The sequence below is a fragment of the Arachis stenosperma genome, chromosome 1 (assembly GCF_014773155.1).
Source record: "Arachis stenosperma cultivar V10309 chromosome 1, arast.V10309.gnm1.PFL2, whole genome shotgun sequence".
Lineage (NCBI taxonomy): Eukaryota > Viridiplantae > Streptophyta > Magnoliopsida > Fabales > Fabaceae > Arachis > Arachis stenosperma.
This window is the reverse complement of record NC_080377.1, coordinates 37941778-37966594: the sequence shown is the minus strand read 5'-3', so window position 1 is coordinate 37966594 and position 24817 is coordinate 37941778. Positions and strand designations below refer to the sequence as shown.

Genomic DNA, 24817 nt, shown 5'->3' with positions numbered 1-24817 from the left:
TCTTTAATGCTTTAATTTGTGTTGAATGATTCTGCCTGTGACGATATACTTTGTATTTGTTTTTCAACATTTGTTTGGAGGGGGTTGCTCTTCAACCTTTATATAGGCGCTTTGGATTTCCTTGACACTCCTTGAGGTGGGGTTTGCCTTGGTTTCCCTTGCGGTGGCTAACTCAGCTTTGTCGTCCGAGCTCTTTAGTCGAATTCCAAACAAATTTTTAGGTAGTGTTCTTGTGTGGAACTTTTTTAGTATGTTTGGATGACTTTTTTATGCTTTTGCCTTTTGAGTAATATCTCCTTTCAGGAGTCTTGTACCCTTTTTAGCTAGGCGCTTCGACCCTAAGGCTTTTTGAGTTTTTGGACTCTTACCTATTCTCTTTTTCGAGGTTGTATTTGTCTCTTTAGGTTGCCCCCTTTTGGTGTCGACCTGTATGACTTTACTATCCTGGCTTTTAGTCGTATTCCAATCAACTTTTTAGGTAGTGTTCCGATAGGGAACCTTTTCTTTATAGTTTGTTTTGATGACTTTTTAGCCTTCTTCCGACTTGTGCTTTTGCTTTTTAAGTAATGTCTTTTTTTCGAGACTTTGTACCTTTCAGCTAAGCACTTATGCCTTGGCTTTTTAACCTTTCTTTGGCCTTTGTGAGATGTTTTTCCTTTTCAGTGATCCTTTCATTGGTCTGACTTCTCTGTCAAACTTTCTTAAGTTATTTTTAGTAATCCCATTTTTAGTTAGACCTCGTCAGGTCACTTTTTCTGGGTTACTTTTTATAACTTCTTGCATTAACTTGCTTTCTATCGCTTCACCTTGCCGACCACTTTTTAATCGGCAATGAATTTTTGCATTTTATGAGCGTAGATTAATGCATCTTGGTAGGAAACTTTTTAGGGAATTGATAACTTTCATTCAAATAATAATGAGATAAAAACATAAATAAAATCATGTGAGTGCTTACCCTTCTAGGTCGGACAATTTTTTAGCTCTCGGCCTGACACCTCATTAAAAAACCTTTTTAGGAAAAAGAGTGCGCCTTAACCTAAGATCTGTACTATTTTCTAGCTATAGTACCTTCTTAGGTTACAGGCATGCCATGACCTTGGTAGCTCTCTCCCTTCGAGATCAGACACCTTATAGTATCCTTTTCCTAGTACTTCTGTAACTCGGTATGGCGCTTTCTAGTTAGCTGCTAGCTTCCCTTCTCCTGACCGACTTGCTCCGATATCATTTTGGATTAAGATAAGATCGTTGGAGGTGAAGCTTCGCTGGATTACCTTCCGATTATACCTCAGAGCCATTCGACACTTTAGGGCTTCCTTTCCGATCCAAACTCTTTCTCGGTCTTCTGAAAGTAGGCCGAGCTCTTCTCTTTGAGCTTGGGAGTTGGTGTCTTCGCTGTAGAGGATCTCTCTAGGGGATCCTTCTTCTACTTCCACGGGAATCATTACCTCCATTCCGTAAGCAAGTCGGAATGGTGATTCTCTGGTGGTGGAGTGTGGTGTTGTCTAGTATGCCCATAGGACTTGCGGAAGCTCTTCGGCCTAAGCTCCTTTGGCGTCCTGTAGTCTCCGTTTTAACCCGGCCAGTATGACTTTATTGGTAGCTTCCGCCTATCCATTGGCTTGTGGGTGCTCTATAGAGGTGAACTGGTGCTTGATCTTCAAATCGGCTACCAGGTTTTTGAAGCCCGTGTCGGTGAACTGCGTGCCATTGTCTGTGGTAATGGAGCATGGGATCCCAAACCTTGTGACATTATTTCTGTATAGGAACTTCTGACTTTTTTGGGCAGTGGCAATGGCTAATGGCTCTACCTCAATCCATTTTGTGAAATAGTCTATTGCTACAATGAGGAACTTGACTTGTTCTAATCCTTGGGGGAATGATCCGAGGAGGTCGATCCCCCACTTTGCGAATGGCTAGGGTGAGGTGACACAAATGAGTTCTTCGAGTGGTGCGATGTGAAAGTTGGCTTGCTTCTGACATGGGGGGCATATTTTGACAAACACTGTTGCTTCCTTTTGCATGGTCGGTGAGTAAAAGCCACTTTGGAGTACCTTTTTGGAAACAGCTCGTGCCCTGAAGTGGTTGCCGCAAATGCCACTATGCACTTCCTCAAGAACTTCCCTCGTAGCGGAGGTCGGGATGCATTTTAGGAGGGGTGTAGAGATTCCTCTCCTATATAGGACGTCGTGCACTATGGTGTAGTACTGTACTTCTCGTACTAGCCTTTTTGCCTCTTTTTATCTGTGGGGAGTGTTTCAGATTTAAGATAGCTGACTATGAGAGTCATCCACCCTTGATCTTGACCTGATATGGTTAGGATCTTCTCTTCCTCTGAGATTGATGGGTTTTTGCAGTATTTCCTGAATGAGGCTTCTATTATTGCCCCCTTGTGTGGTATTGGCTAGTTTTGAAAGGGCATCAGCTCAGGCATTTTGTTCCCGAGGTATATGTCGGACCTCATATCCCCTAAATTGTCCGAACTGTTCTCTGGTTTTGTCTAGGTATTTCTTCATGGTGGGATCCTTGGCCTGGTAGCTTCCTTCTATTTGGGAGATGACTACCTGTGAATCGCTAAAAATGGTAAGCTTCTGAGCTCCTACCTCCCTAGCCACCTTCAAACCAGCCAGTAGGGCCTCGTATTCAGCTTGGTTATTTGAGGCGGGGAACTCGAACTTTACTGAGAGTTTGATTTGGGTTCCCTGATCATTCCCTAAAATGACGCCTGCGCCACTCCCGATTTTGTTCGAGGAGTCATCCACGTAAAGGCTCCACTTTGTTGGGGTGCTCGGGGTGTCGGTGTACTCTGCGATGAAGTCGGCCAGGTACTGAGACTTGATAGCTGTCCAAGCTTCATATTTAAGGTTGAATTCGGATAACTTGATTGCCCATTGTAGGATTATTCTAGCTAAGTTTGTTTTCTGTAAGATACCTATTATGGGTTGGTTGGTCCGTACTCTGATGGTGTGAGCTTGAAAGTATGGTCGGAGTCATCGGGAAGTAAGTATAAGGGCGTAGGTGAATTTTTCTATCTTTTGATAGTTCAGTTCAGCCTCTTGCAAAGCCTTATTGATGATGTAGATAGGTTGTTGCCCGTTTTCGTCTTTTCTGACTAGTGCCGAGGCTATCGCCTGACTTCCTACAGCAAGGTGTAGGATTAGTTCTTCACCTTTCCTAAGTCGGGTTAAGATGGGTGGTTGCCCCAAAAATGTCTTGAAGTCTTGAAAAGTTTGTTCACATTTTGGGGTCCTTTCAAATCTTCTTCCTTTCCTTACTGTTGCGTAGAAACGGAGAGATCTCAAGGTCGATCTAGCTAGGAATCTAGATAGAGCCGCTAGTCTTCCATTTGAGCTGCTGGACCTCTTTGACACAGGTCAGACTTTTCATGCGAAGTATGGCCTGGCATTTATCTGGATTTGCTTCAATTCCCCTTTGGGTGAGCATGAAGCCCAGGAATTTGCCAGCTTCTACCGCGAAGGTGCACTTTGCGGGATTAGGTCTCATCCCATGCTTTCTTATGGTATCGATCACTTCAGTAAGTTCAGATAACAACGTTTTCTCTCTTTGTGTCTTTACCAGCATGTCATCTACATAAACCTCCATCAGCTTCCCAATGTGATTGGCAAAAACTTTGTTCATTAGTCTCTAGTATGTAGCCCCTGCGTTCTTGAGTTCGAAGGGCATGACTATGTAGCAGTAGTTTACTTTTGGGGTTAATAATGAGGTTTTCTCCTGATCGGGTTGATACATTGGGATTTGATTGTATCCTGAGTAAGCGTCCATAAAAGAGAAGTACTGATACCCTAATGAAGTGTCGACTAGTGTGTCTATGTTCGGGAGTGGGTAGGGATCTTTTGGGTAGGCTTTGTTGAGGTCGGTGTAATCAGTGCACATCCGCTACTTCCCATTTGACTTTTTGACCAATACTACATTGGCTAGCCATAATGGGTACTTTACCTCCCTTATGAACCCTACCTCCAACAAGGCTTTTACCTGCTCCTCTACGTCTTGCGACCTCTCCGGGCCGAGCTTCCTACGCTTCTTTTGTACTGGGCGAGACCCAGGATATATGGCTAACTTATGGCACATTAGTCCGGGATCAATACCAGACATGTCGGCAGCCTTCCATGTAAAGAGGTCGGAATTATCCCTTAGGAGCTTTGTTAGCTGCTCCTTTAGGTCTCCTTGTAGATTCGCCCCTATGTTTGTTGTTTTGTCTCGAGTATCTCCGATTTGAACTTCTTTGGTCTCACCTTCTAGTTGAGGGCGGAGTTCCTCACGAGCTCGGATTTCCCCGAGTTCTATAGTATTGGTTTTCTTTCCTCTGGGGTCGCCTTTAAGGTTCATACTTTCGTTGTAACAGCGTCGCGTGAGTTTTTGGTCCCCCTTTATGGTAGCGATCCCTTCTATAGTTGGAAACTTCATGCATAGGTGTGGAGTGGAGACCACCGCGGTGAGCTGATTTAACGTTGTCCAACCTATAAAGGCATTGTATGCGGAGTTCACGTCGACTACGATGTAGTCTATGCTCAACATTCTAAACCATGTTCCTTTTCCAAATATTATCTGCAGTAGGATGTACCCAAGTGGTTGGATTGAGGTGTCTCCGAGTCTGAACAAGCTATTTGGATAAGCTCTAAGCTCTTTCTCTTGTAGGCCGAGCTTGTCGAAGGAGGATTTGAACAGGATATATGCGGAGCTTCCTTGGTCTACCAACGTTCGGTGGAGATAGATTGGCATTGGCGAGTATGATGGTAATGACCACGGGGTCATCATGCCCTGGGATGATGCCTACGGCGTCCTCTTGAGTGAAGGTAATAGTAAGGAGGTCAGGTGATCTGTCCCCCTCTCTAACAAGATACACCTCTTTGAGGTGTCTTTTGCGGGATGATTTAGAGATCCCTCCTCTTGTGAATCCTCCGTTTATCATGTGAACATGTCTCTCAGGGGTGTGAGGGGGATGTTCAGCTTGTCCGACCTCTTCATCCCTTCTTTACTTTTTTGGTTCATTTGCTCTATTGGCTAAGAACCGATCTAATCTCCTTTCTTGTGCCAATTTTTCTATGACATTCTTTAGGTCATAGCACTCGTTGGTAGAATTCCCATAGATTCGGTGGTATTCACAATACTTTGTCCAACTTCCTCCTCTCTTGTGTTTAATCGGGGCGAGGCGGTGGGATCTTCTCAGTGTTGCATATCTCCCGGTAAACGTCCACAAGAGACACCCGAAGAGGGGGTGTAGTTGTGGTACTTTCTGGATTTCTCAGTAGGTCGGTCTTCTTTCTTCCTGGACTCTTTATCCTTGTCCCAAGGTGGGTAGGAGAATCCAGTCTTTGAGGTTTCTCCTAATCGGGAGTACTCCTCCATATTAATGTATTTTTCCGCCCGTTCTTGAACCTCATTGAGAGATGTTGGATGCTTTTTGGATATGGAGTGACTAAAGGGTCCTTCTCGTAGGCCATCGATGAGACCCATGATGGCTGCTTCTATTGGAAGATTTTGTATGTCCAGACATGCTTTGTTGAATCTCTCCATGTAACTGCGGAGGCTTTCCCAATCTCCTTGCTTAATCCCTAGCAAGCTTGGAGCATGCTTGGCTTTGTCTTTTTGGATGGAGAATCTCGCTAAGAATTTCTTGGCGAGGTCATCAAAGCTTGTTATCGACCTTGGCAGCAAGCTGTCGAACCACTTTATTGTCGTCTTGGTCAAGGTGGTCGGGAATGCTTTACAACAGATTGCATCTGAGGCATCCGTAAGATACATCCAACTTCTGAAATTGCTGAGATGATGGCTTGGATCAGACGTGCCGTCGTATAGGGTCATGTCGGGGGCTTTGAAGTCCTTTGGAACTTTAACCTTCATGATCTCCTTTGTGAACGGGTTTTGGTCCTTGTGGAGGCTATCTTCGTGGCTGGATTGAGTAGTCTTAGTTTTGAGGTCGGCTTCGAGTTTTAGGAGCTTGTCCTCTAGCTCTCGACGCCATTTTGTTTCTCTTCGAAGGTCTCTCTCGGCCTCTCGTTACCATTCAGCTTCCTGTTCGAGCTATTTAAGGCGATCCTGTTGTTCACATATTGCATCTAAGATCTCTGTGTTTGGGGTTTGCTTGTCTCCCTTGGATTGAGGTGTGTCCTTTGATGCAGCATCTGTGTTCTTAAGCGGCATTCTATCTTCCAGATCGGAGTTATGATCGTTGTCAGGAATTTCTGCCATGATGGTGGGATGATTTCCAAGTTCCCCGGTAACGGCGCAAATGTTCTGAGGGTTACCTGAAACTGAAGGTCGATCTCGGACGAGATCTTCGGGTGTGATCGGAGCTGTTGGGTCTGACTTGCTGGATCTTGAGGTGCTGCTGATCCTTGGTCACCGGAGGGTGGTGGTACCTGCAAGAGACTCCGATGCTTAAGTTAGCACGGACTTTAGGCAGGTTTTTGTGCAGAATTAGAGTATGAGTTATACCTAGGTGCTCAAGTGTATTTATAGTAGTGTTGAGTGACCTTCCTTGAGATAAGTTAGTTATCTTATCTTATCTTTTGTGGGTGAGATCACTTATTTTTTGGTTAGCCACCTTCGGGTGGGCTGTAATCCTCTACTTTGGGCCTACTTGGGCCTCTATGGTGATTTTGGCCGAGCCCTTTAGGAAGAGGTCGGTGATGAGCCAACCTTATAAGAGGTCGGTCGTTCTAGTCTTCGTTCAACCCGGATCGCATAGCTCAACCCAGGGTATGAACACCTCCCCTTCCCGATTACCCTAAATCACGAACAAGTAATTTGGACTAAACCACTAAGTTTGCAAAAATCAAGCATCCATTGTTAAATTCTAAGAACACATCACATCCATTAACCCCGTTATTCAGCCTTCATTTCCACTAAAAAATAGAAATTCTAATTCACAACCCTCAAACACCAAAAATAATAATAACTAAATAGAAAACCAACTACACCAATGGAAGCGTTGCTCAGAAAACCACAAGAAACAGAGCATATCTTTCATGATTTAACACTAATTCCATGTGAAACATAGCACCATAGATGTTTAAAAGCAAAAATATTAATATGCAATTTCAGAGATTTAGGTTGAAGTAGAATAAAAAATATTAATATGTAGTTTCAAAGATTTAGGTTAAAGTAGAATATAATGTAAAGATTTTGCACCATGCCTATAAGCTTGACCTTTGATTCAGAAAATACAGTTAAAAGTAGCTAGAAATTACAAAGGTGTATTAGAAGATTGTATCCCAAAGCATACATTATATAAAATCCGAGATACTGATTCTAAAACCTTGATAAAAATATTTCAGTCACACTCTTATTTGAAGATAGATCACTTTTTATCTTTAAAACTTAAAAGTAACAATACTTAATAGAGCTCATCTTTCCTTAAGAAGGCATGCATGCCACTTAATTAAGTCATGCACCACAATTGCTAACTTTGGATTCTAACTTCTATTCACAATACAAAAAAAGTAGATGACACCCAAATCAATTATGAAGAATCAAAGTATGACATCATGCATACATACTTTAACCACAAATAAAATTTTTCATTCAGTATTATTATCTATCAAAATTTTTGCAACATTTCAAAAATTTGAAGACTTCATTTTATTTTGAAACAAAGACTACTGCTGTTGAGAGAGCTGCTTTTATATAGAAATAAGAAAATCTCTAATATATCTACAAAATTTCTCTCAACCTTAGTAATACAACATTGTGCTTCCAAGTTTTTTTTTCAACTTCATTATCAAAAGCTTTTTGGAGCCTTTCATTTTCTAATGTTAAGTTTATCCAACTGCACTTCAAACTTTAAGACAAGCTTTTATAATCAAACTCCTCCTTCATTTTTAGTATAGTTTTAACTTCATAGCCTGAAAATAAAATACACATTACTTTTCCTAAAAAGCTAACCAAGCCAAATATCAGTATTAGTAACATACTAAGAACTTTAATAATAAGCCAATTAGAATCTGTGATGAATTGATGGTTGAATAAGGAATAAATAATTTTAAATTATTAGGAAAAATCAAATATTAACTAGCCACCGGATAGAATATTCAAATTAAAATAATAATGATTTTAATAGTAGATAAATGCATTGCAAATTATAATAACTTATCTGTTTAATTCTTAGATGGAGGAAAACTTGGCAGCAACAACAACAAAGTGGAGGAGTGCAAAATCAACACAATTTAAAAAAATAAATACACATGCCCTAACAAAAATAACAAGCAACATTAGATTTAACAGCTAAAAAAGATGGAGTCATGGAACTGAACAAAAAATGGAGGACATCAAAATTCATCTTTCTCTTTTCCAAACCCTTACCTTAACAGAGAAAATGTGGGTCAACAACCTAGCACAGTAGCGACGGTGACGATTGTACTTAGTTGAGGCGAATCGGTTTCTCCGTGAGGAAAATAATACCAACAACGTGTTATAGCAGAGCCATTGAAGAGTAGTAGAAGAAGAAGAGGGATAGAAGTTGGGATTTAACGTTATGGACAGGATAATACACCCTACGACATCGTTTTGACCAAAACACGTGACAAAAATAATAGGACGTCATTTTTGGAGTGCTAGCATGATAGAAATTGGTCCACCTTAGTTTTTCGATGGCCTGTGATGAACGAAAACTACTTGAGGGACTACTGTGAGTCTTGGAGTGTAACTTCGAAGACTAAATTGAATAACAATTAATTTCAGAGATCAGTTTAAAAATTGAGTACAATTTCAAAGACCAATTTAAACCTAAAACTGTCAAAATATGAATTAATAAATCCCAAAAATTATATCAAAATATCATCATCCTCTCTCTTTTGCCTCCTTTTCTCTTTCCACTCATTCTCTTATGTGTGTTTCATACTTATATATATATTAAAGAGAGAAAAAGTATGAAACACACATAAGAGAATGAGTGGAAAGAGAAAAGGAAGCAACTATATATATATAAAAGTAATATAATGATTAATAAAAGATGTGAACAAATTTATTTATGAATAAATAAATCTGATTTTGTACCATAAAAGAGAATTAAATTACTATTTATATCCATAAAAATTTAGATTCTTAATAATTTATTCATGAATGAAATTAACATTTGAATTTTGTATTATACAGAAATTATCTTTCGTCGATATAAAAATAGTTTCATTTATTTATAAATAAATTTATCAATATTCTATTTTATCAGCATCACCATCTCTTCCACCACCTCCTTCTTCTTCTTTCTCCTTCTCTTCCTCCTTTTTCTCTTTATTTTTCATCATTTTCTTTTTCCATTTGATTTTTTCACTTCTTCCTTTTTCATTATCATCATCATCATCATCTTCTTCTTCTTTTTCTTCTTTTTCTTGTTCTTCTTCTTAGTTTAATATCACATAATTAGTTTAATAATAACAAAAGTGACAGAAATTTTAGATTAACGACACAAAAAATCTATTAAAAATGACACCATAATTTTGAATAAATGACATGAAATTTTTTTAAAGAATCATAGATCCAAAATCTTACTCAACTAACAATACATTCAAATGTATTTTGGAACTTAAAAATATAACAATTTGTTACAAATGACACAAGAATGACTGAACATCTTATATATGAGTTCAATACCACTCAGTTAGTTCAACAATAAGAAAAATTGGTTAAATAATTTTTTGTGTCATGATTATGAAATTTTAATGTCAAAATTAAGAAACTTGATGTATCACAATTAAAAAATTACGGTACTATTTTCTAATAAATTTTACACTATTCAAAACTCCATGTCCTCTTCTTCTTCATTATTAACTTTTTCTTCTTGTTTTATATTTTTATACTTCGTATTTCATTCTCCTCCTCCTCCTCCTCCTCCTCCTCCTCCTCATCATCATCATCATCATCATCATCATCATCATCATCATCATCATCATCATCATCATCATCATCATCATCATCATTGTTTCACATTATCATAATTTCTCTTATTTCACACTATTAACAAGAACTTGTATTATGGTTAAAAAATTTATGTGTCAAAATTAAGAAACTTCTTGTGTCAAGGTTAAAATTTTGATACTATTTTTCTGGATAAATTCTGTATAATTCAAAACTCTACATCCTCCTCTTTGTAATCATCATTATCATCTTCTTCTTCTTTTTATTTTTTATTTTTTTCTTGTTTCATCCACTCATAATTTTTCTTATTTACCCTCTTAACAAGAATAAAAATAGTAAAAAAATTGTTGCAACAACCATGAAGAAGAAGAGGAAAAGAAAAAGAAAATACAGCAACAACAATAGCAACAAAAGTACGACGATAAGAAAAAAATCCGCAAAGAAGAAGAAGGAGAGGAAGAAGTGCGTGATTCATGCGCACGCTTGTGTGACCGATTTTTGTTGAATTTGGGCCAACTTGGTCAGAATTGGTTGACAAAAACGCTTGGATGTATAGTGAAACTGTTAAATTAAATAGCATAATACTCCCTTTCTCTTTTCTAAGAAAATAAAAAGTAAAAAGAGTTTATTTTTGAACAAGTATTATTTAATTAATCAGTTATTTAAATAGTAAGTATACTAGTAAGTTATTTCTATTAATTTGATAATACGTAATCAATACCTATATAAAAAAATTTATATTAAAATCACACAAAAAGTGTATCCAAAATGAGAATTAAAGAGTAGTTATTTGTATTTAATTTTATCTTTAACATTTAAAGCTGATAATTTTTTAGTTTAAAAAGTACAAGTTAATAGAATAATAAAATAAATTTAAGTTCATTTTATAGTTCATTATTCTCATATCAATTAATTAATAAACACTTTTTTTTATCATTTATTAGATATAGAATATCATATGAAGGTTCATTTTCAAGCACTCCGAATTTAGTAAGGAGTACTGTATTTAGAGAGCATCTAGAAATTTTGACATACGAGAGACGAATGTTATATAATTTTTTAAAATTTTTGGTATTCTTTTTATTACATAAAAATAATTTATGTATGATATGTAAATATTGAATTATTTTTTTAAGATTTTATCAATATATATAGAAAATATATAAAATTTTTGTTTTAGTAATTTTATTTTTTGATGTGAGAATTACATAAAAGAAACATAATAATATAAATAGTTTACTCTATAAAATTATAAGATATAGTACTTTTATGGTATATTTAGTTAAAAAATTGTTATATATATTTTTTTAAAGAAAAAGAACAAATAGCGTTCTTGAGCTTTTAATCCGAAGACAATTTCATCCTTCAAGATTCGAAAATACAAAAGCATGATTGACCATTCAAAACACATGGCATATGGTCCTCCCGTGCAATCAAGTTGTCCGAACATAATGGAATTATCTTATGTGGTGCTTATGTGCCGTGTAGTGTGTGTATGTATCGCTACGGTGTTGTTAACAGGGTTGACATGGTCCGTTATTAAAGGTTATGGGTAAAATAGGTCTCTATGCTCTAAAACAACACCGTTTCAAAAGCAGCGAGTGTCGTCCCTGAATTTAACTGTAATACCAAGGATGTTCATATCAGACACAGATAATTACAGGAAGCTCTAGCACACATAATAATGACCTTTTCCTCCAAAAAATACAACACTTCATCGTTGTCATTTCGCCGTTGGTGTTTTGTGAAACAGCTCCAGCGAAACTTCATTGCTATAGTACATCCGTCGTGTAGAATGGTAAATACATTGTTGTTGAAATTTCTTGTACTTATACTTTTAACTGGTTATTTGTTATGCATGTCCTAGGTTGGGGTTTATATGGACAGTAGTAAGTGAAGGTAGTGGCAAATTGGTTATTGGTTATGTGGGGTTAGTGATATTGATGTTGATGAGCCACTACCATTTTGAAACTCGATTTTTCTACCAGGCTTTTCTTCTTCCTTGCTCGGCTCTCCTTCTTCTTCACATAACTCCATCTCTTCGGGTCCCACTCAATATCTTCGGGATCGATGTTAATGTTGATGATGCCACTGCCATATTAAACCTCATAAAATTGAGTTTTTATTCACACTTTTCGCTTAGGCAATAAATCGCAGCACCTTCCCATCTATTCAAGTTGTCAATGTACCTAATTTATTGATATTGATTAACGAAACTAACATCTAGTTGTAGGAACTAACAACTTGTGTCGAAAATATTGTGACCAATATGAGGTGGATGCTAATTAATGATGAAATGCAAATGGTTTGGCATGAAAGTTTCTTATGCTAAATAAAATCAACCTTTAATTTTTAATAATATTTTAAGATGGAGAAATAATGGCAAACAAGAATCTATGAACAAGAGAAGAAGTGAAAAATCAATAGTGATTGAGTTTTAGTTTGTGATATGATTAATTTAATGACCTCTCTTTCACTATTTTGGTTTGTATTGTTTAGTTTTGTTTAGGCTTGTGTACTTTTATGTCGCTAAGTGTTCTTTGTACTGGTTGTGTAGTTTTGTTTCGTCCCCTCACTTCCCTTCTGGGTGCAAATGAGTGTAAAATAATAATAAAAAAGACTGGTTATGATTTGAACAAAGGCTTTTGAAATAGCTCATGATAAAAATATATAATTTATCTTAAAGGTCTTCTATTAGTTATAAGAACGTGAAGGAAGGCACTAAAATCTCAATGAGAAAGGCAGAGGTACATTGTCATTAAACAATATTGTAGTACCTTCTTATTAGCATCGCATAACATCATAAAAATCAATAGCTTGGAGAGATAGGAGATTCTCAAAGACAAAGAGATATGGAGTGGTACAAAGAAGAAGAAAGGTTTAGTAGAATTGAAGAAGAGGCAAAAATGACTTGTGGGTTAAATAAAATAGTATTATAAATATCACCGTTAAAATTAATTAAAGACTGAGATTAAATACTGGAGGGTCTCCATTTTTATTGGCACCAGAGAGGATCCATTCCTATACACGAAAAATGGAAACAAAAATTTATTTTTAAAATTTTTGTTTGATTTTTCAAGAAAACTTTGTCATACACAATAATCTTTTTCAAAGCAATTAACTGGCGATAAATAAAAGTATCAAATTTTAAGGATGAAAATTTCTTATATTTTAGTAATTATTATAAAAAATCGAATCAAAATCTGATCTATGAATTTTTTTTAAAATATATATATATATATATATATATATATATATATATATATATATATTTAGAGAAAGTATTGAAAGTTAACACTGCATAGCCAACAGATTAACTAATAATTAGTTTAAGAAAAAATTCAAAATTTTCATAAACAAAAACATCCAAATTTTAATTAGAGAAAACATCTGAAATTCAAACTCAACAAAAATTCATTTTTAGTGGGCATCATATTGGGTTTGTTTGGAAGCTTATGATAGTGTTGGATGAAATTGATTGCTATAATATTGATAAGCTAACATTACTTATATATTTAATAGTGTTAATGGTCAAATTGGTATCTAAAAGATTGACCGATCGTCATTTTCATCCCTAAATGATTTTTTTAATCAAATTAATTCTCAAAAAATTTAGCATCAATTTCGTTTGTCCTTTCATTTATGGACTAATAGTTTATGTCAATGGTTATCCACGTGGAGCGTAAGTCACACATGTACTGTCAGCTGTGTGCCCAGATGAAAACTGATAAGATGTGTTCATTATGTAATGTTAAAAGAGTCCCTACTCCTATTTGTATAAATTCTAATCCCCAAAATGGAGACATTTATCCATCTTGTTGAGTGGTATTATAATGGTGCAGAGCCATTACCCAAGTTTAAAAGCCATGATGGGGAGCATCAGTGAAGGATGAAGTGGTGGATTGTCACCGCAATCACTGGGTAGCTTCGGCTCTAACTCCCCCATGTGAAGAAGGAGGATAAACATGGATAGAATCTATTTTTGTGGGCTGAAAACAATGATTGAGAAGCCTGGGACACCAGAAAACCCAGGAATATTGTTTCGTTCTTATCGAATATATTGGGTGAGTTTAAATTCATATGAACTATAGTTCTCGAACCCCTTTGCTATTAATGTGGGATTCATATTTTGTGTTTTACATGTGCAGAAAGGCAGCCGTTGTAACTACTTTAGTTGGGTTGATGATAATGAATATGAAGTGTTTGAAGCTGTAAATGATAGGGCAAAAGTGAAGGTTGAAGTTGAGAGTGACTATGAAAATTGGAAAGTGAATTTAGGTTAGAGAACAAGTAGTTTGGAAGCTGAAGTTAAAGTACTTAAGATGTTAATTATTTCATGTTTGCTGGAGTAATAGTGCTGATGTTAGTAGTTAGGATACTTTGTATTTTATCTATGAAAAAATAAAAAATAATGTGTTTATGACATGGCTTGTATGGTTTAGAGTTGTGATCTTGTTATTTTGTGGGATCCTAATAAAGATATCGGTGAAATTTTGCATATTTGAAAATTTTCTCTTTTCCATTATTAAGCATGCAACCTATATTTTTTCATGTTTTTTTAACTAATTTTTATACAACCTATAGATTCACATGGCCTATAACTGAAAACAAATAAATGAAAGTTGTCGCCCTAATACTCATAAGATAAATTAAGTCTCATCATATATATTAAAATTGAAACATTTGCATATCCATATAAGCATACTAATCTTCATACACCATGGCTACAAAAGTGAAAGAAGTCTTCATTTTACCAAGCATAATTCACCTAAATTTGGAATATACCAAAACATAAACAGGGTTGTACAAAATACTTAACAATTTGTCTATAATGCCAAAATGTTCTAATTCTTAAGCCTTCACAAAACACATAATTCAACCTGTAACATCTAATGCATCTCAAACATTTTTGTCTTTCTTCTTCGGATGCTTGAACTCTGGAGTTGGCATAAAAGTCATGAGGCTAGCTAGTTTCTTCACAGTTACATAACTGGTTCCCTTGATTGTTTCAGCAAAAATTAGAATTGTCACAATTGTAGCTAGTTGTGGTAAGGCTGGAATTTTTGTTTTTCTTTTAATAACCTAAAGCTTTTAAAGGCCTTGCTCTTACTTTGTCATACATTTTACAATACTGAATAGACAAAAAGTCAATTCATTAATCAGATTCACATTCTATAACATTAGAATTTATTACAAATGATATATTGCAAATAAATTATCAACTTTGTGTGGGCATTGATGAAGGTTGAGACTCTTGTATAACTGGAACCCTTTTCGATTGGCCAAGGATCATCTTAGTTAGTGCATTTGATCATACTTCTGCTGGGTTTGTAGGAATTTGAGCAGCAGGATCAATTGGGGATTCGGAGGATACATCTTGAGCAGGGGCATCAACAAGGGCAACAACTACTGCAAGTTGAAGTTGCATAAGTCTTGCTTGTTCGACAGCTTCCTCTTGTTTCTTCACTCTGCATGTTCTTTTTGTGCACAATTTCTCCACAATAAATATACCTTATTGAGTTATACTTTTTTTTCATCCGTGTCTTTGATCTAATAGATTGTTTGTCTTTATCTTTTCTCTTATTTATTGTGGGTCTACCCAGTTTGGGCTTGATTGGAGGTGGAACAGGTGCTGAAAATCCTATTTTTTTTCATAGGTCTTGTCCCTTAATTGGATTCACATTAAACTAATATGTTTTTCTATATGAGTCCATTCTTAACCACTCATGGCAATACTCCTTAAGCCTCTTGTCATTCTTGTCTTGAATGGCAGCAATGGCATGCATGCACGGCATACCTATGCATATTTGGACAAAAAAGATAAATAAATTAAGGTAGTAGGCAATGATTGTTAAAGAACAACTTGAATTCTAAAACTTAACAAGATAAATTATACCTATTAGGTGCCAAAATCTGCAAGTTCATGTGTGACTGTCCAAATCCACCAAGATATTTGTTGGCATCCTTAGACTTCATATATCACCTCTTTCTCATCACCAGACCGTTGAGGGAACCAATTTCTTAATACTTTGTCATTGCCTCAAGCCGGCTTTATTGAACTTGGGTAAGAATTCTTTGATAGTTTAGCAACTTTTGCCTATTATCAATCATGCTCTTCATGATGATCTTCCTTACCTCTTTAGCTAGTGTCAAGATAGGCATTGTCCTTTATCTTTGCATTGAATGATTCACACACATTGTTGCATATGGTGTCCATCTTTGGTCCCTTGCTGAAGTATGGCTTTGTCCAGGCTTCTTTCGACCATTTATTAAGATATGCCCAGCAAGCTCACTAATCATTTTTACTCTGTTCATATTTCTTTCAAATTCAATCCTAGTTCTTGATCTAGTACATTCCCACACCATATCCTTCAATTCTAAGCTGCCCATTGCTTTGAAAAATTCCTCCAAATATGTCATATAAAGAATCTGTGGTGAACTCCTGGCATGATTTCTTGTATAGTTGGGATTAGCCCCTGTATAAACAATATAAATTGAAAAGATAATGACTTAAAATAGTCCTCAAATAATTATCATTAAATTATATTAGTCCTAAAAGAATGTTCATTAAATTTTTTCGAAAATCATATTGGTCCTTTTAAATCTTTCAAAATTCAAAATGATCCTCACCTGCTGCATGTCTGATATGAATGCCCAACCATGCTATTTGTAATCTCCAAGGTCACTATGAAAAAGTTCCAAGAACCATTTCAAATTGTCTTTGTTCTCAACAACCACTATTGCATAAGCAATCACGTAAATTTGATTGTTAGCATCCTGACCACATGTAGTCAAATCTAACTCCATGTAAATTCTTCAAGAATGCTTCATCCAATCTGATCAAAGGCCTACATCCAACTTTAAACCCTTTCTTACAAGCGTTAAGACACACATAAAATCTTTTAAACTATGGGAGACTTTTTGGCATTGAATTAACTCCATCCTTGATTGTTGAACCAGTGTTAGTGGTGTATAGTTGATGAGCATGATCCCAACTAAGACCATATTGTGCAAACTCATCTCCTTCTACAACTTTCCTAGCTTTTCTTAGTGCGCTAGTAATACAGGTATTGTTTAGCTTAATGCTACATTTTCTCATAAACCATGCATACATCTCTTTGTGCTTTATTGTGGGGGTGTTTTCTTAGTTAAGGAACAAGCTTATTTAATGTCCACTTCTGAGTAGCATCCCTATTACTCTTACATTTAGGACATGTATGTTTATATACTAAAATCTAAATCTATCAGGACATATCAGACTTCTTCAAAGCACAATAAATTTCCCAAGGAAAATCTTCTCCCTTGCAAACAACCCTAAACAACATATTATCATTCTTCTTAAAAATAATATTTCTACTCCACTGTATAGTATAGTCCTTAGTGGCATTCATAAATTCATGGTTTGTCTTGGAGATCATACCTACCTCAAGCTTAAGCTCTCCAAACTTTGCTTTCTTGTTATACAATGGATAAATTACACAATCCTCATCAACAGAATCTAGCACTTGATTCATGTCTTCTGAGTATCAGAAATCATAATCAGATGCACCATCAGGCTCTACATCACTTTCTAATCTTAAAATGTTCATAACAAAGGCATTTATTAAGACATTCATTATAAATTTTTTACATAAAACTATAATCAATAAAAAATTAATTCCATAGCACCTAAATTGGATGTGTCATCATCTTCAATGTCTTCATAACTAGAGTCATTAGTATCAATAGCCTTGTCAATGCCTATGCTTAAAGCAGGCCTAAACTTCTCTTTGAACACACATTTCTTTGAACCTAAATTCTTGGCATCAATAACTTCATTGTCACTATCACTAGAACTTTCAAATCTATCTCTCAAGATCTTTGGAGGCTTGTAGAGACTATTTCCAGCACTTTCATACGAATCGTGAGAGTCACTGTCCTCTTGAAATGGAGATGGCTTAACAACTCACCAGCCCTTGTAATAGTGGTAAAGCTCGTTGTTCTTTGTTCTTGTTTCCAATACCAGACTTCTTGAAAGGTTGAATTATGGGTTGAGAAGTGGGCTCCCAAACAGTCTAGGATTATTGGGAAGTAGCTCTCAAGGGTTGGTCAAAAGACTTTGGGTGCTGAGATGACAAATTTAAGGACTGCTTGTGAAAATTTAGTTATGTTTTAGGCTATGGTTTGGGGTGTGGTTTGGGCTGAGACATGGGATGTGGTTTGGGCTATGATTTGGACTGAGACATAGATTGTGGCTTGGGCTGGGACAGTGGCTGCGATGGAGTATTGTTAGGCCTAGACATGGGAAAAGATGAAGGCCTTAAATAGTATCTCTTAGTAGGTTGGAGGGTATTTTTGGCCATGGGTTTACAAGTCTTGTTGGTTTCTGTTCATACCTAGGGTCGAGCTGTCCAACCCGGGATGTTCTATAGACAAAGCGACCGACCTCTTCAGGTCAGGACAATCCGACTTCTTCTCAAAGAGCTCGGCCAAGTAACCAGGAAAGCCCAAAGAAGGGCCCAAATGGAGGACCGCGCACCAAAGCCCAAAGCAGTCCAAGCCTATAGGGAGAAGGGCGGTTCCCTTGAAGATAAGGTGACCTTACTCAAAAGATAAAGATAAGATAAGATAACTAACTTATCTTATCTAAGAAGGTCACTCTACACCATTATAAATACACTGGAGCACCCAGGTATAACTCACACTCTGATTTTACTCAATACCTGCTTAATACCCTTGCTAACTTAAGCATCGCAGTACCTTGCAGGTACCCCCCACCCTCCGGGGACGAAGGATCAGCACCACCACTAAATCCGACAAATCGGATACAATAGCTTCGACCGGTACAGAAGATCTCGTCCAAGATCGACCTACAGTTTCAAGTAACCCTCGAAACATTGGCGCCGTTGCCGGGGAACCTGGAAGTCGTCCCATCGTTATGGTGGACGACCATGATAACGACCACAATTCAGACCTAGAGGATAGAACGCCGCACAAAAATACGGACGCTACACCAAAGGATACTCCTCAACTTAACAACAAAAAGAATTCAAACGCGGGAGCCATAGAGGCGCTTTAAGACCGTTTAAAACAACTTGAAGAAGAAGCCCTATGTCAACAAGAGGCTGAGAAAGACCTGCAGAAGGAAATAAGGCGATGTTGGGAATTGGAGGACAAACTCCTAAAACTCGAAGCCGATATCAAGACCAAAGCCAACCGATCCCCTCATGAGGACAGCTCCCGCAAGGAACAAGATTCATTCACCAAGGAGATCATGAAGACCAAAATCCCAAAAGACTTTAAACTCCCAGATATGACTTTGTACGACGGCACTACAGATCCCGGCCATCATCTCAGCAATTTCAGAAGTAGAATGTACCTCATCGACACCTCAGATGCAGTTTGTTGTAAAGCCTTTCCGACTACTTTAACAAAGACGACAATTAGATGGTTCGACAATTTACCTCTTAGGTCCATCTCGAGTTTCGATGACTTGGCCAAGAAGTTTCTGGCCAGATTCTCCATCCAAAAAGATAAGGCTAAGCACGCCCCAAGTCTATTAGGAATCAGGCAAGGAGAACGGGAAAGTCTTCGCAACTACATGGAAAGATTCAACAAAATGTGTCTAGACATACAGAGCCTACCAACAGAGGCTGCCATTATGGGCCTCATCAATGGCTTACGAGAGGGACCTTTTAGCCAATCTATATCGAAAAAATACCCCGCATCTCTAAACGAAGTACAAGAACGAGCAGAGAAGTACATCAACATGGAGGAAAACTCTCGACTAGGAGAGACCTCAAAATCTGGATTCACCTCCTGGGATAAGGACAAAGAGTCCAAAAAGAAGGAAGATCGACATGGAAAAAATAAAAAAGTACCACAATTACATCCCTCTTCAGGTGTCCCTTGTGGATGTCTATAGAGAGGTTTGCCACACTGAAAAAATACCTCCAGCCTGACCACTCAAAGGCAAAAAAGGAGGAGGAAATCGGGGCGAATATTGCGAATATCATCAAATTCGCGGGCATTCCATCAATAAATGTTTTGACTTAAAAAATGTCATAGAAAAGCTAGTAAGAGAGGGAAAGCTAGACCGGTATCTGGCCACCCGGGACGATGAGCAAAGAAAAAGAAAAAAGGGAAGAAGATGTTGGACGAACCGAGCGGTCACCCCGTACACCAGAAAGACATGTCCACGTGATACATGGCAGATTTGCGGGAGGAGGAGTCTCCAAATCATCTCGCAAAAGATATCTTAAAGAAGTATATCATGTCGAGGGGAAGGAGGAAGCACCCGACATCCCCGCGATTACTTTCACCAAAGAAGATGCATCTGGTATAACCTCAGGACACGACGATCCCATGGTCATCACTGTTATACTAGTGAATGCAAATCTCCACCGCACACTGATAGACCAAGGGAGCTCCGCCAACATCTTGTTCAAAACTGCCTTCAACAAGCTCGGCTTGGAAGAAAAAAAACTCAGAGCATATCTGAACATCCTGTTCGGACTAGGAGACACCCCGGTTCAACCGCTTGGATACATCTCGCTGCACACAACCTTTGAAAAAGGAAACCAGTCAAGAACACTCAAGATAGATTACATAGTGGTCGATGTAAGTTCAGCCTATAACGCCTTAATAGGCCGGACAACATTGAATCAGCTCGGCACAATAGTCTCGACCCCACATCTATGCATGAAATTCCCAACTGCAGAAGGGATAGCTACAATAAAAGCAGACCAGAAGACGACGCGCCGCTGTTACTGATAAGCGGATAATTTATACGCTTTTTGGCATTGTTTTTAGTATGTTTTTAGTATATTTTAGTTAGTTTTTATTATATTTTTATTAGTTTCTATTTAAAATTCACTTTTCTGGACTTTACTATGAGTTTGTGTGTTTTTTTGTAATTTCAGATATTTTCTGGCTGAAATTGAGGGACCTGAGCAGAGATCTGATTCAGAGGCTGAAAAAGGACTGCAGATGCTGTTGGATTCTGACCTCCCTGAACTCGAAGTAGATTTTCTGGAGTTATAGAAGCTCAATTGGCTCAGTGTCAATTGCGTTGGAAAGTAGACATCCTGGGATTTCTAGAAATATATAATAGTCCATACTTTGCCCGAGATTTGATGGCCCAAACCGGCGTTCCAAATCAGCTCAAGAATTTCCAGCGTTTAACGCCGGAACTGGCACAAAAGCTGGAGTTAAACGCCCAAACTGGCACAAAAGCTGGTGTTTAACTCCAAGAAAAGTCTCTACACATGAAAGCTTCAATGCTCAGCCCAAGCACACACCAAGTGGGCCCGGAAGTGGATTTTTACGTAATTTACTCATTTTTGTAAACCCTAAGCTACTAGTTCTCTATAAATAGGACCTTTTGCTATTGTATTTTCATCTTTGGATCATTTTAGATCTTCGGATCATCTTTGGACGTCTAGTTCTTAGATCATGGGGGCTGGCCACGCCTAGACCTTGTTCTTATGTATTTTCAACGGTGGAGTTTCTACACACCATAGATTAAGGTGTGGAGCTCTGCTGTACCTCGAGTATTAATGCAATTACTATTGTTCTTCTATTCAATTCAGCTTATTCTTATTCTAAGATATTCATTTGCACCCAAGAACATGATGAATGTGATGATTATGTGACGCTCATCATCATTCTCACTTATGTACGCGTGCCTGACAACTACCTCCGTTCTACATGCAAACAAGGCTTGAATGTATATCTCTTGGATTCCTTAATCAGAATCTTCGTGGTATAAGCTAGAATTGAAGGCGGCATTCTTGAGAATCTGGAAAGTCTAAACCTTGTCTGTGGTATTCCGAGTAGGATTCAAGGATTGAATGACTGTGACGAGCTTCAAACTCACGATTGTGGGGTGTTAGTGACAGACACAAAAGAATCACTGGATTCTATTCCGACATGATCGAGAACCGACAGATGAATAGCCGTGCTATGACAGAGCGCGTTAAACATTTTCACTGAGAGGACGGGACTGTAGCCATTGACAACGGTGATGCCCAACATACAGCTTGCCATGGAAAGGAGTAAGAAGGATTGGATGAAGACAGTGGGAAAGCAGAGAGACAGAAGGGACAAAGCATCTCCATACGCTTGTCTGAAGCTCTCACCAATGAATTACATAGGTATCTCTATCTTTATGTTTTATTCATCTTTTAATTTTCAATCCTCCATAACCATTTGAATCAGCCTGACTGAGATTTACAAGATGACCATAGCTTGCTTCATACCAACAATCTTCGTGGGATTGACCCTTACTCACGTAAGGTTTATTACTTGGACGACCCAGTGCACTTGCTGGTTAGTTGTGCGAAGTTGTGATAAAGAGTTGAGATTGCAATTGAGCGTACCATGTTGATGGCACCATTGATGATCACAATTTCATGCACAAAGTTTTTGGCGCCGTTGCCGGGGATTGTTTGAGTTTGGACAACTGACGGTTCATCTTGTTGCTTAGATTAGGTAATTTTATTTTATTTAGTTCTTCAGAGTTCTTAAGAATGAATTCCAGAGTTTCAAGGTGATGTTCTTATCATCACAAAAGCTGATTGATTCTCATCAATTTAGCTATTGAATGTAATGTCCTGCTGAAGCTTGGCTAGCCATGTCTAATCTTTTTAGACTAAAGCTTTAGACTAACATTGCATGATTCCTGGAAATTCTTATTAAGAATTTTGATATCCTTATTTTCTTTTCCACTCAATTTTCTAAAAATCCAAAAAAATTATAAAATCTTAAAACCAAAAATAATTTTATGTTTCTTGTTTGAGTCTAGTGTCTAATTTTAAGTTTGGTGTCCATTGCATGTTTTTAGTCTTCTAATTTTCGAAAATTACATGCATTATATTCTTCATTGATCTTCATGATGTTCTTGATGATTTCCTTGCTCTGATCTTTAAATTCTCTTGTTTTGTGTGTTTTGTTGTTTTTCATATGCATTCTCAATTTGTTAGTGTCAGTAGTATATAAACTTCTAAGTTTGGTGTCTTGCATGCATTGTTTATTTGATCTTAGTGGCATTTTGAGTATTCCTCATCATTAAAAAAATCCAAAAATTTTTAAATTGTGTCTTTTCAAGTCAATAATACAGAGAATTGAAGATTCAGAACATACAGCAGCGGAATTACACAGAAAAAGCTGGGCGTTCAAAACGCCCAGTGAGAAAGGAAAACTGGCGTTTAAACGCCAGCCAGGGTACCTGGCTGGGCGTTTAACGCCCAAAAAGGTAGAGTTTTGGGCATTAAACGCCAGAATGGATACCATTTTGGGCGTTTAACGCCAGGATGGCACAAGAGGGAAGATTTTGTTTTTAATTCAGATTTTTTTCCATAATTTTTCAAAATCAAATATTTTTCAAATAATATCTTTTCAATCATATATTTTCAAAATCAATTTCTTTCCATTTTTCAAAAATACTTGCTAACAATTAATGATTTGATTCAACATTTCAAGTATGTTGCCTTTTCTGTTGAGAAAGGTTTAATGTCTGAATCATATCTTTTAAATTTCTTGTTAGCCAAGTCATTAATTTTAAAAATCAAATCTTTTTAAATTGTTTTTCAATCATATCTCTTTAAAACCATAACTTTTCAATCATATCTTTTTTATTTCTAATTTCAAAATCTTTTTCAAAAATCACTTAATTTCTTTCCCACTCTTAATTTTCGAAAATCATCAATCAAATTTTCAAAATTTCTTTTAATTATTTTAAAATTTTTTACTTTATTTTCGAAAATTCTTCCCCTCTTCTCACATCCTTCTATTTAAGAACTAACACTCCTCGACTATCACAATTCGAACTCTATCCCTCTTGATAAGTTCGAATTCTTCTACTTCCTCCTTCTATTCTTCTTTTCCTCTGACACCTCAAGGAATCTCTATACTGTGACATAGAGGATTCCATACTTTCTTGTTCTCTTCTCTTTCATATGAGCAGGAGCAAAGATAAAAGCATTCTTGTTGAAGCTGATCCTGAATCTGAAAGGACCTTGAAGAGAAAGCTAAGAGAAACTAAAGCACAACTCTCTCTAGAGGGCCTAACAGAGCTCTTCAAACAAGAAGAAGACATGGCAGCCGAAAACAACAACAATGCCAACAATGCAAGGAAGGTGCTGGGTGACTTTACTACACCTACTCCCGACTTCTATGGGAGAAGCATCTCTATCCCTACCATTGGAGCAAACAACTTTGAGCTTAAGCCTCAATTAGTTTCTCTAATGTAACAGAATTGCAAGTTTCATGGACTTCCCTTGGAAGATCCTCATCAGTTTTTAGCTGAATTCTTGCAAATCTGTGACACTGTCAAGACCAATGGGGTTGACCCTGAGGTCTACAGACTTATGCTATTCCCTTTTGCTGTAAGAGACAGAGCTAGCATATGGTTGGATTCACAACCTAAGGAAAGCCTGAACTCTTGGGAAAAGCTAGTCAATGCCTTCTTCGCAAAGTTCTTTCCACCTCAAAAATTGAGTAAGCTTAGAGTGGAAGTCCAAACCTTCAGACAGAAGGAAGGTGAATCCCTCTATGAAGCTTGGGAAAGATACAAACAATTGATCAGAAAGTGTCCTTCTGACATGCTTTCTGAATGGAGCATCATAGGTATCTTCTATAATGGTCTGTCTGAACTGTCCAAGATGTCATTGGACAATTCTGCTGGAGGGTCTCTTCATCTGAAGAAGACGCCTGCAGAAGCTCAAGAACTCATTGAAATGGTTGCAAATAACCAATTCATGTACACTTCTGAAAGGAATCTTGTGAATAATGGGACAAATCAGAAGAAAGGAGTTCTTGAGATTGATACTCTGAATGCCATATTGGCCCAGAACAAAATATTGACTCAACAAGTCAATATTATTTCTCAAAGTCTGTCTGGAATGCAAGCTGCACCAGGCAGTACTAAGGACGCTTCATCTGAAGAAGAAGCTTATGATCTTGAGAA

The 24817-nt window shown here is 37.2% G+C and overlaps 1 protein-coding gene and 1 non-coding gene across 2 annotated transcripts; both read right to left on the bottom strand.

Moving 5' to 3' along the window:
* Nucleotides 1–5181: 5181 nt before the first annotated feature.
* LOC130977946 (uncharacterized) lies at nt 5182–5859 on the bottom strand. Its single transcript, XM_057902223.1, has one exon. It carries the CDS (start codon nt 5857–5859, stop codon nt 5182–5184), a length of 678 nt encoding a protein of 225 aa, XP_057758206.1.
* An 18491-nt stretch (nt 5860–24350) lies between these two features.
* On the bottom strand, nt 24351–24458 carry LOC130950043 (small nucleolar RNA R71). The gene has a single exon (XR_009073511.1). It is a non-coding gene; the product is annotated as a small nucleolar RNA R71 (small nucleolar RNA).
* Nucleotides 24459–24817: the final 359 nt, after the last annotated feature.